This window comes from Haemorhous mexicanus, chromosome 21 (genome assembly GCF_027477595.1).
Source record: "Haemorhous mexicanus isolate bHaeMex1 chromosome 21, bHaeMex1.pri, whole genome shotgun sequence".
Lineage (NCBI taxonomy): Eukaryota > Metazoa > Chordata > Aves > Passeriformes > Fringillidae > Haemorhous > Haemorhous mexicanus.
In genome coordinates this window covers 5,541,911-5,553,996 of record NC_082361.1, presented here as the reverse complement: position 1 = coordinate 5,553,996, position 12,086 = coordinate 5,541,911, and the positions used below count along the sequence as shown (strand labels likewise).

The 12,086-nt window shown below is 51.3% G+C and overlaps 1 protein-coding gene across 4 annotated transcripts; it reads right to left on the bottom strand.

The window, feature by feature from the left end:
- Positions 1 to 589: 589 nt before the first annotated feature.
- Positions 590 to 10,769, bottom strand: KYAT1 (kynurenine aminotransferase 1). 4 transcript variants are annotated; one of them, XM_059865055.1, is made up of 14 exons: positions 10,642 to 10,769; positions 8,992 to 9,113; positions 6,750 to 6,808; positions 5,644 to 5,794; positions 5,206 to 5,355; positions 4,768 to 4,854; positions 4,534 to 4,662; positions 4,102 to 4,222; positions 3,384 to 3,460; positions 3,062 to 3,151; positions 2,533 to 2,719; positions 2,256 to 2,332; positions 2,012 to 2,098; positions 590 to 1,614 (listed from the first exon to the last, which is right to left on the bottom strand). In XM_059865055.1, the coding sequence occupies exons 2-14, from the start codon at positions 9,073 to 9,075 to the stop codon at positions 1,546 to 1,548; spliced, it is 1,368 nt and encodes a 455-aa protein (XP_059721038.1). In that variant the 5' UTR covers positions 9,076 to 9,113; positions 10,642 to 10,769; the 3' UTR covers positions 590 to 1,545. The 4 variants fall into 4 exon arrangements, 3 of the variants coding, with proteins under 3 accessions (XP_059721038.1, XP_059721039.1, XP_059721040.1); XM_059865056.1 differs by lacking the exon at positions 2,012 to 2,098; XM_059865057.1 differs by lacking the exon at positions 2,533 to 2,719.
- Positions 10,770 to 12,086: the final 1,317 nt, after the last annotated feature.

Sequence of the window (12,086 nt, the reverse complement as noted above, 5' to 3'; positions counted from 1 at the left end):
CGGGGCGCTGGACGCAGCCCCTGGCGCTGAGGAAGATCCAAATTCCCGCGTGGGAGTGTGTGCAAAATCCGCGTACTCGCGTCTGCGAGTCTTTGCACAAGCCCTGCGTGTGTTCTGGATGATGCATAGATGCACACTGCCCTTTGCAGGTTGTGTCATGGCCTAGATAAGAGCCCACGCATGTGGGGGTGTTGCAATTAATCTTTATATTAACAATTTAATTGCACGGTTCTTTCTCTGTTTCAGCGACTGCGACTCTCCCCATGTTTGGTACTTATATGGGTGCAAAAGGGCTTTCAGCAGCACCCTCACCCACCCAGGCTGAGCACGCAGGTGAGATGGGACACCAGGAAAGGCAGGTGGCTGTTTGCCTCCTTCCCTCTCTCCCTCCCTCCTGCTGGCCCATGCAGCTCTGCCTCTTAAGGGGATTGGTATCACCAGCTGCAGCCCAATACGGAAAACTTACTGAGCTCTCCCCACCAGCCTGAGTGGGACAAGTAGCCACCATCACAGGACCCAGCACAGATGAGGCAGCTCTCAAGGAGAGATCCACCAGTCCTGCAGTCATTACAGAGACACTCTTCCATGATTGCAGTAATTCCACTTTAATAATTTAACTGCTACAAACACTCATTGCACTGTCAGTTGCACAGAACTCCCACATGGTTGATGATGATGTTTTACACTCTTATCCAGGCTGAAATTGACACTGATGCAAGAATTACCTCTCCAGAATTGCTCATGTTACCCCACCAGCCCACTGGGTGGGAGGTTGTGGTGGCCACCAGCAGTAGAAGCAGCCAAGACCACGGTGCCCATTCTCCCCAGCCACTGTGTGCACTTGTCAAAGGCCAGAAGGTTTTGCTCTGCAGCCTGGACGATGCTGCCAAGCTTGAGAAAGTGCCAGAAGTAATTTGGGAGGTTTGACAATAGCCAGGCTACTGGTGAAAGCCTGTTTCCTGGGGGAAACCAATTGTGTGGTCATTTTCCCCAGAGATGCACAGAAAATAATAGTGGGAAAATAGTTTATGATGAGAAATGTCATTTCACTGGGTTTGTAATCATCAGGATCATAAGAGTCACCTTACTGATGTCTGGTGATGCTGTCTAGTCCTGTGGGAACGTGAGTGCCAATGGCAATGCTGCCCTGAGTAGGGATATGGAGCAAGACAAACCACTCTAACCCTCCAGCACGGCCTTAAAGGTAAATCCTGAAACACCTTTTCAGAATTTGGTGGTGAGACAGAGGCCAGGAGCCATCCTCACCTTGTGTGTTGCTGGACGCATCCCAGAACTGATTAGCAAAGTTTTCAAATGTAAGAAATGTCAAATGCTGTCCGTGCACACAAAGTCTCACTTCTTGAAATAATTTCACAGTGACTGAAAATGTTCCCCAGGCCCTGGGCCTGGAAAAACTTAACCATTTGTCTGTCAGAAAATGTTGTTGAAAGCACTGAAGTAAGAACATACCAAAGTTTGTAGACAAGTGAAGAAGAAGAGCAGCTGGGACAGATGACCAAGGAGAGCCTGGTTCTCTCAGTGTATTCAGGAGCTGGTTTTCTCCTGTTTCCATTTTTGTAATATGTCACTTGCTGACTTCAGTGTAGCTTCCTCCTAAAAAATACCACAGATTTGGTCAGTGGCTCCCAGCCAAATCCTATTCCCTCCCACTGCAGCCATTGTTGATACAAAATTCCTGTTCTCATTCTGAAGCACTGCAGGTTCAGTACGAGACAGGCACAGCCACTGGGCAGCTAAAGGGGTACCTAGAGAGTCCCTTCCTTGGCCAAGAAATGTAGGATCCTGATGGGACAAAGTTTAGGACAGCCCTGGCACATCTGCTGCCCCCAGCTCAGCTCATGTGTCTGCAGGAGTGGTTGCTCCAGCTGGGATGCCATGGTGGGGTTCCAATGCCCGAGGAATCCTGCATTTCTTCTTGGCATTTCTCTCATTAAACCAGCCCTGATTATTGCTCCCAACCTTGCCTTCCTTAGTGCTGTCCATATCTCACCTTTGCAAAGCAGAACCGGATGAAATTGGTGTAGTTGTTCTTGTGGGCCTCGCTGTAGAAAGCGGAGAGCGGGATGGCAGCAAGGCCCTGGGCAGAGGAAGCGCGTGGAGCTGAGGGTGCTGCTCTGGGGCTGGCTGCAGCCTGCTGTGCCCCAGGTTGGGTGAACTCCAGGCCCCCAGCCTGAGCTTGGGTGGGCACAAACCCACCCAGGGTAAAAGGAGCAGGAAGGGCCAGACCCTTTTACCTTGTTCTTGACCATCCACTTTGCAAATCTGGAGTCATAGGGCTCATCTGAGTTGGGGTCATCAGGGACATCAGATTCTGCAGGAGAAGCACAGCAGGACAGAGGCTGGGGCAGCTGCCAGGTGCCTCAGCTGAGCCCCAAGCCCACCTCGTTGCAGCTGGGATGAGGAACATGCAGCCCATCCCTGCTTTGATGATGGTTTATGAAGGCTCCTGTCCCTGCCAGTGGTACCACACCCCACACCCAGCCCACCTGGGCAGGACTGCAGGTGACTCACTGAACGGGGAGATGTCTGCCACCAGGAAGTAGGTGCCCTCTGGGATGATGGGTTTCATCCCCACCCCATCCAGGCTCTGAACCAGCCAGTCTCTCTTCTGCTGCAGCTCCTTGGGCAGTTGGACAAAGTAGCTCTCTGGTTTTCCATAGAGCATGAGCTCCCTCTGGAAACCCTGAGCCACAGCCTCCTGTAAGGAGAGAGGGGCCAGTGGCCAGTGGGAAGACAGTCAGGGCTTTCTCGGGAATTGAAGTTCCTGTAATTCAGGTGATTAGGGAGCTCTCTGCCACCAGCCCCTCTGAACTGCCCCTTAAATTTGTCAGTGCAAGATAAGGAATACACCCCAGGCAGGCTGGATTCTCCCCTCTCTCCCAGACATGGAACAACTGTAGGGAGAGAGGAAGGAGCCTCTCCAGGGCACCACAAATCACTTGTGTGTGCCTTTCAGGTCAGCTGTGGGCAAGAGGACCATCTCTTATCCCTGCTCTGAGGGCTTGGGCATTGCAGGGCCAGGTGCAGGGAGCTGCCTTACCTGGGCAATGGTGGCACAGTGGTACACGGAGTTCTGGTGCACAGTACGGAGGTGCTGCAGCAGCCTGTCAGGGCCCACAACCCAGCCCACCTGCAGCCAGGAGAAGAGGAAGAAGATGAGTCTGGCTGCCTGCTCAGGCTCTCCTTTCTGTGCCTGTGCTGGTTTCATTGCGCTTTCTAGACTTTCTAGAAATTTCATGGAGCACCTCTGGTACTTTCAGACCCTGAGGCTCAAAGCTGAGTGTGGCCGCAGTGTCCTTGGTGCTGTGTTGTGGCAAAGGGACAGGGATGGGGACACAACGAGGTGCCCATGGGATATTCACCTTCCATCCCGTGGCACTGAAGGTCTTCCCAGCACTCCCGATGATCACCGTGCGCTCCCACATCCCTTGCAAGCTGGCTGGCAATGAAAGGAGAGAACCCCCAATGGCAGAGCTCAGCATGCTCCTTTCTGGGCTGTGTTAATGGCACGTGGGAGCTCTCTGTCACCATAATTCATGGTGATCTTTAGTGTTCACTGCACATCTTTCACCTGGATGAGCCTCAAAGCACATCCCAAGCAGGCAGCCAGGTTTCTCAAGAGCATCTCCTTTTAACTAAGCATTTTCACAGGCATGTACCCAGCCCCAGGGGCTCTCGGATATGCCAAGCACCATCACCTTGCATCAAGGTGATGGCATGTTACTCCAACTGGAAGAACAGGCTGAAACTGTGTTGAAATGGATTTCCTGGAACTAGAGACACTCAGAAAACTCTGGCTTCATAAACCATGGGAAAAAAAATCAGTTTCACTGGAGCCAAGTGGCTTTTTTTGTTCTAGATCTCCCCTCTGGCTCTGAAGTCAGAGCTTCTGTTTAGGACCTGGTTTGGAGGCTGAGATTGAAATGCAGCTTCCCCCAGTGGGGGATTCATGACTACTACAGCGGTGCATGCAGGCAGCTCCCGGGATTTCCAGGGGCCCGTGCAATGCCCGTCCCTGCCCGGAGCAGCCCCGCCCAGCCCAGCCCAGCCCCGCCCCGCCCAGCCCAGCCCAGCCCGTACCGATGCGGATGTGCTGCTTCCCGTCGTAGACCAGCCACTCGTACACCTCGTCGCTGATGCACAGCACGTCGTGCTTCACACACAGCTCTGCAATCAGCCCCAGCTCCCCACGGCTGAACACCTGCAGCAGGCACGGAGGGCAGCAGAGGCACAGCGGGAGTATTTCTGAGCCCCTGCCTGTCCCTGCAGGTTGTGAGTGTCCTCCTGGCACCATCTCCCATGCCAAGGAGGGGCAGGAGCTGCTGCAGTGGTCTAACAGTTGTCTTTGCTGGCACAAAAGGCTTAGAACCACCAGGAGACTGAGCACAGCATGTGGTGCCCCCACAGCACCCACTTCCCTTGTGTGCAAGGCAGGCTGAGTCACTGCTGCCCTGCAAATGTGGCTGCAGCACCCCAGCAGCTTCCAGGGCCCAGCCTGGCCAGCAGTGTTACCTTGCCCAGAGGGTTGTTGGGGGAGTTCAGGACGATGGCTTTTGTCCGTTCACTGAATTTAGAAGCCAGTTCAGCTGGGTCCAGCTGCCAGTCTGCACTAGACATCAATTTTCCATCTTTTGGAGGATTCTAGAAAGAACACGGGAATCTTGGTCTGCTTTGCTACCTCTGCACCTTGTTTACCACTCACCTCTTTGCTGACTGCTCTGACTCTTCCCTTCTCCACCCACTCACCGGTCTCAGAGGCACAAACACAGGTGTCCCACCAGCCATTTTCACCATTGGCTCATAGCAGTCGAAGAAGGGTTCAATGATTATCACCTGGAAGAAAGTGACACGTCGGCATCCTCCTGGTCCTGCTCAGACCTTCTCTGAGAAGTGCAGAGAGCAATGGGAGGGACAGGACATTTTAATCCCTCATTACTGTAATGGAGAACCCGCATTGCCTGTGGGGAGTGTCAGGAAGGACACCATCACTCAGGACAAAAAGGGTTATTTTGCTTTATGCAGAAATGAGACAGTGCCCTGCAGCAAATATTTTCTTCCTTTGGAAGCTTGGGTACTGCAGAATGGGGATAAAACTGGTTTTGCTTTGAAAAAGGACAATGAAAACCAGCCTGCAGGTCCCCTGGGGTAGGGCTGCCAGTGCTACAAGCTCTTATCTTGGGTTACCTCATCACCTTCATCCACTAAAGCCTGGAAACAGCAGAACAGGGCCTGGTATGCCCCCACAGTCACCATCACATTGGTCATAGGATCCAGGTCTCGTCCAAGCAGCTTCTCGAAAAACTGGGCTAGGACCTTCACCAGAGGAGGGTGGCCCTGTGGGGTGAGAGGAGGGTGGGAATTAGGTTGCAGAAGACCCCTAAACCAAGGATGAACCCTTGGAAAGGGACTGGGAAGCCAAGAGCCCTGTGAGATCTTCCAGCCTGGCTGCTTCAAACACCCCAGTAAAGCAGGGAGCTACTGGGAACAGTGGGCATGGATCAAGGCTGGATGTGTATTTTGCCTCATTTTTTTTCCTGTCAATTGATGCCTGGTGAGCTCTAAAGCAGCCAGGGCAGGTGGGGACGGAGGGTGTGGTGCTGGGGAGGGAGATCTGTCACTTACAAAGGCACGGGTGTACTGGTGCAGCATGTGGTTCCCCCCGCTGAGGGCTCTCATCAGTGCCTCTCTCAGGAAGTCTGGTGCAGGGAAGTCAGGGAAGCCTTGGCCCAGGTTCACCTTGGAGTAGGTAGCAGCCAGTTTTACAAACTCCACCCTGAAGAGAAGGTAAATAAAAGCACTTTGAGAGTGTCTGAGCAGTGTGCTGGCACCAGGTCTGCTGGCAGCATCCCTTTGGAAGGGAGTGGGGTTGGTGTCCCTCCTGCAGAGCCATCCTGCTGCTCACAGGACAGGCAGGCAGGACCCAGCACAGGTCATTTCAGACCTGCTGCAATTAAACCATGGATGATGAACTATTGCACTGGGGGAACTGTTTTAATTCATTCTCCCAGGAAACAGCTCCTGTGGTCAGTGTGTGGTCACAGCTGAAAGCCTATGGTGTTTCAGATCACACTGGACTGAGCAGGAGGGGACTTGGAGGTTTTCAAGGTCATACCAGCTCTGCAAAATTTAGCAACTAGACATTGTGAAGGCCTCTGCAGAGGGCAAGGTGGGTTGAACTTGCTGCTCCTCTCAAACCAAACAAGAGCCAGCTCACTGGCAGTTTGTAGCTTGAGCCCAGACACAGCAGGGCCCTGGGGAAAGACCATTTAAAACTCTTCTTGCAGCACACAACTTTCCCAATGCCACATTGTGCCTGGCAGGATGGGAATGGCATTTGCAGCTGCCCTTCCCCTGCCTCTCTGCTTGTGGTGCCCCAGGGTGAGCTTGGAGCAGGTGCCAGGCAGCAGCCAGTGTGCAGCAAACACTTGGCTCGGATTTGGGTGCCACTGGGATCATTTGGGCGGATGGGTCAGAGGGAGGGCGGTGCTTCTGCCTGCCCAATGGTGCAAAAAACCTGACACATGCTGAAGTGAGAGCTGCAGGTACAGCACTGACTCATGGTAAAGTCTTCTGGGACAAACTTGCTCTGATGTGCTTCCTGAACACATGCAAAGCTGTTGAGGGAAACTTCTGCTCTGTACTGTGTGGCTACTGTGGTTTCAATCTGGTTTAAGGATGCCTAAAACCACATCTACCACCTGGGTAAACCAGATATTCTTTTAACTCACCAGATATTTTTATCTATTCCCTCCAGCCTCCGAGCTTGCACTGGCCTTGACATTTTTGCCTGCAGAGAGTGAGAAAGAAAGTGAGTTTGAAGCTTTTCAATGAGGCCACAAAGGGGCTGTGGCCTCCCCAGGGAAGTTTTTCCCACCAGAAGGTGTGCCCTTTAGTATTGCTTCATGGCCTGTTCCTGATTGATCGTGGAGCAATAATAACTGTTGCAGTGGTTTCTGCTTTTACTTACAAGTTTCAACAAGAATTGGGAAAATAGATGAACAAGAGAAGCTTTTGTACACTCACTGGGGAGGTGGCAATGCCTTAAACCTCATTACCTGTTTGGATTAGTCATAGGGTCAACCTCAGCCAGGCTGTAACAGCTAGGCCAAGGACCCCAGACCTCAGGCTTTTACCTTCCACAACCTCTCCATCTTCATGGGAAGGACCTCCTTACACTACAAGCCATGAACTACCCCCTTTTCCCAGAAGAACAAACTATTTTATTCCATGCTGCTCCATGAAGTAACAGAAGTAGATACTCTTCTATCCTGTTGAAGTGCTTGCTCTAAATCCTACAAAATGTGCAGAGTTTTCTATTTAAAGTTCATGTCAAACCCAAGCAGTAACTAGGTACAGGCAAGAGAGAGCACAGCACAGAGGTCAGTGTGATGTACAGAGACACTGAGGTACCATGCTGTGACTGGTTTGTAATTTCCATGTACATCATGGTTCAGGGGAGTGGAAAGAAAGACAGTAGGAAACACTGAAAGCAAAACCCTTCTTCCAGTTGGATAAGCACAGTGGGAGAAAGTTAGATGTGCTTTATGGGGAATTCATCACGAGGATGATGAAAAGCAGCAGAGACAGAATTTAGTAACTCAGCAGTGCAGGGAAAAGGCACCCAGACAGGGAAGGGGTTGGAAACTGGAAACAAAAGAAGCTCAGTGCACCAGGAAGAGCCAGTGTGGGGGCAGGAGGAGGGCAGCCCTGAAGCAATGAGTCAAGAAAGCCATTGTCACCACGGCAAATAAAATACATTTGAACTGGAACCAGGAAGGCATGTAAAAGCAGCTGAGGGTGAGGGGATGTGCAGGGGTCTGTGCTCTGCCGTGCCAGGACAGTGGGGGGGACACTGGGTCAGCCTCCTCCCACCACTCAGCTGCAGCAGGACCTACCTGCTCCCCTCTGCTGTTTCCACAGCACTGCACCAGAATTTAGGCAGTGCCCCAAGGATACTTTGTGCTGAGGTCCTTAGATTTTTATACAGCTTCAGCCCTTACTGGAGATCTTTGCAAACACTCAGCTGAGGAGCTCTGTGTTTCAGAGGGCACCAGGTGGACTCTGCTCCACCCTGGTGCCAGGCAGGCAGCCAAGGACAAGCAGAAGTCATTGAATCCATGGTAGCTCCTCTCTTCTCTCCTCTCCCTCAGCTTTGCTCTTTCTGCACAAGTTCATGACTGTTACAGTCACAAGATCCAGTGCCTGAGCTGATTTGGGTGGGAGCAGAAGGATTTATGGCTTGGGAAGTAAAAGATAGCTGTAGGTAAAGTATTAAGAGCTGCAACGCTGTTCTTGCAAAGTGGGGCTGCTGAAGGCCACAGGTCAGAGAGTTTAACAGATGACCAAGTGTGATGGGGATCAGAGGGAAGAAGGTGCCTTAAGCCTTGAAATTCCCAGTTCTGAGGAAAGGCATTGTCTGCTTCAGGAACAGAAATAACAAATGCTTTTTTTTTCTGATATCTCCTGCATCTCATCCTATCCCAGCCTGTGTGTGATGCAGCCATAGAGAGCAACACAGGCTCAGGACCATGCAGCCATCAAATGTGTTTCAGCCTGTTCTGTCCCCAGACAGAAGGGGCAGTTTGCCTGGCAGCCACACAGGAGAGCTGGGTGCCAGTGCAGAACACTTGGCATCCATGATCTTCCACCACTGACTCTCTGCTGTGTTTGACTGCCTTGCTCTACATGTTGGGATCTCTGAGTGGGATGCTGATATTTTCCAAGTACTTTGCAAGCCAAGAGGCTCTAGTACAGACCATCAGAAGAAGCAACCCCACCAACAAGGAGCCTTCTCCTCTATGAAGGATATCCCCTTACTTATGAGGATCCTTTAAATGCTCCCTGGAAATAAGCAGGTACAGAGGAAATTGCAGCAGAGTGGCTTTTCCTGATGTGCTCTGCTCTTGCTGCCAAGCTGAGCTGCCCTAGGCAGGCTGCCAGCCAGGAACAGTGCCACTGGGCATTCCATACCTCTCTGGAGCAAGAGCTATGTCCAGCACTGCTGTTCCTCTCCAGCAAGAAGTGGCGCAGGGACGGTCCCGCTCTCCTGAGCATGCCACGGCTCCTGCTCTCTCACTCCTGCAGGCACACACCTGCAATTCCCAGATAAAGGACAGGGCTGAGACCATTGCTCCACAGGGTTAAAGCACACCTGTACCTGGGATCAGGCAGGCCCAGACCCAAAGCAGAGGTTGTTCTGCCACAGAGAGGAAAAGGCAAAATGTGTGTCATCACTGCAATGTCCAACAGTGCTGGGGCTGTACTTTGTGCCCATGACAAACAGGATCAGGATCACAAGGGCAACCATGACTTCTGCCTCCTCTTTCCCAATCCAGGCTTCCCCTGCTCTCCTCTGCACCGATGGGAGTGGAATGGACACCAGTGAGAGGGCATCTTTTGGGAATTTGGTACTCAGCATCAGCCCCCCATCCAGTGTCACCGAGCCCAGGTAACTCCTGCCTCTGCCTTTCCTCCCTAGCAACACTTTCACCTTCCTGGCCCATACAGAGAAACTCTGGCCTCTCAGCTGCTGCAGCTCTGGTTTAGTCACAAGTTTTCTTCCAATTAACAGGAATTAAACCACTTCTATCTCTAAAGTGATCTTGGTGGTTATCTTTCCTTCAAGGCCCAAACAAATTGATTTCTGTGTGTAAAATGCAGTCTGTTCCTTCAACTCAGGTTTCTTCAACTATTCTACAGCATTACTTAAACATGCAGTATTTAAGCTAAAATAAGTGAATGTTTTATTGGGTGCTTAAGATAAAAGCAATGATGCTGGAGGATGTATGCATCTTTATTATGACCAGACATTAATTAATTTACCCATCTGCTAAAAAATTAATTAAAACAGATTTGAAGCTGACCAGCCCACAGGTAAGCTCTCAATACTCCTAAGGGCACTTTCCATCTTTACATGCAGACTGAGAGTCCCCAGTGTCTTTATTTTTTGTTATTTCTAAAAAAAGTGTAAAGCAGCTGCCAGCTGAGACCAGTGAGGTTTTATATCTGTTTGTCAAGTGGGAAAAACAGCACAATTTATGGAAAAATTGGAAGCCGGAGCATCATATTGCTTATGACTGTAAAATCTCCACCTTGTGCTTGCATGACACTGAGATGTGAGGGGACACTGTTTGGGGTGCAAAGCAAAGGAGTCCTGGAATGAGGAGACCTACCCTGCAGGGGACAGATCAAAGTGTGGCAGTAAAAAAGGCTTTATCAGATAGCAGCAAACTACAGAGCTATGTAAGAGCTGTGCACTGGACTGAGGGCAGCACCCGGGAGCAGCCGACCGGGACACCGCTGACTCTGGAAGGGTGAACTGGGCTGAGCAGAGGATTTGGGAGGTGACAACCGGGAAGGTCACCTCGGGGACTGGTCACTCACCACCTCCAGCCCGCGGGTCGCAGCCGTCTCCTCCATCCCGGTGCTCCTCGATCCCCCCCCTTGGCAGCTCAGGAGGGCACCCGGGAGGCTTTGGGGACACGGCTGTCCCTGGATGTGTCCCAGGAGGAGCGCAGGACCAGGGCGAGTGCAGGGCGAGAGCAGCAGTAGCGCCAGCAGGAGCTGACACTGAGGGACAAAGCAGCTGCCAGAGGGACAGCGGGGACAAAACCAACTTACATCGAGCTGGGCCGCGCTGCTTTAGGCTGCAAAGGCTGGCAGAGCCGCCCGGGCTGCCCTGGCACACATTCTGCCTTCTCCTCCGCCCGAAAGGCTTCATCTGCGGCTGGGACTTCCTGGGAGGAGCCGCTGAGGCCGCAGGGAGGCGGGAGTGGAGCGGCAGCGCTGGCGGGGAAAAGTGTTCTGAGGGCTCTGAGGGGTTCGGCTGCCTGCGGAAATACCCCAGCTTGTGTTCAGGTGGAAGCTCATGCTGGCATAACCATAGCGGCGTATTTTTGGTGGTTTGGCTGTAAATACTTCAGCGTGGCAATGGCAAGGGATTTCCCTTTGAGTGAAGCCTTCGGTCATTTTGAAAAATTAATTTCTAAGTCAAAACCCTCTCAAAAATGTCGTCCTGCAGGCTTAATATTATTCGAGAAGGGAAGGGATAAGTGTAAGGTCCTCCTGCCACGATCCTTTGGCTTTGCCCGGCCCTGGGCTGTGGGCGGCCAGGCAGGGATAGCAGCGATTGCAGGAGCTGAGCTCTGTCAGTGCTTGAGAGCTGACAGCTGCTGCGGTGAGGTGTTGAGAGAAAACTGCCCTCTGTTCCCTCTTCCTTTAGTGACAAGGCTTGACCTGCACCCATGAGTCAGGTCGTGTAAGTCTCCTGAATAATTTTGTCGCCCTTTCACAGCAGGAAAAAATGAGCCATGGGGAAAAGGAAGCGGCTGCATCCGCTGTGCCAAAGGTTCCCAATCCCAACGCGACAGCCCTCAGGCATCCCTGAGGTGATTAAGCAGGAGGGAATGTCTGCAGGGAGAGAAAAACTCTGTTTTCTACAATTCTGTTTAAATCAAACACTGAAACAAACAATTTGATGGAAAATTTGGTTGGGTAGAATGTTCACGTCAGATCCGGAGCCTTCAAATGGCTTAGTGGCATTTTTTCCTGTGCTTTCTTTGCCCTATCCTCCACTAGCCTTGTACCTTCCCTGGTTATTGTTTATCCCTGAGCTGCACTCATTTGATTACACATATTAGAAAAAAGCCAGTTTGGCAGAAAAGTGGCCAATTTTCTGTCTGGTCCATGAGTTGAACTGGTTCAGGGTGGATATGAAGGGCAAAAGGTCCTGCAAGGGAAAAGAGATGTGGGCAGGGAGGAGTAGGGAGAAAAAGGGATGGACACAAGCCCCCAACTTCTCTGTCAGGATTTAGACATTATATTCATCCAACAGTATAATGAAACTTCACCTTAATGCCCTTTTGAAATTCAGCAGAAATTTCTGGATGAGGTCAGTGATGTAAAGGACACATCTGACCTTGTACTTTTTACTGTAAAACTCGAGGAAAATTACAACTTTCATTTTCTTCAGGTAATTTTAATTTAACAAATGCATTGGGACATGAACAATTCTTAACTAGTGTTGAGTTAAAAAAAAAAAAAGTAGGTATTGAACTGGGCTGATA

Coding starts and splice junctions, on each gene's coding strand:
- KYAT1 (XM_059865055.1), bottom strand. CDS start 9,075: ATGCTCAGGAGAGCGGGACCGTCCCTGCGCCACTTCTTGCTGGAGAGG. Junction 4,855..5,205: donor TAGTGGATGAAGGTGATGAG/GTAACCCAAGAT, acceptor ACTTTCTTCCAG/GTGATAATCATTGAACCCTT. Junction 4,223..4,533: donor CCAACAACCCTCTGGGCAAG/GTAACACTGCTG, acceptor TGCCTGCTGCAG/GTGTTCAGCCGTGGGGAGCT.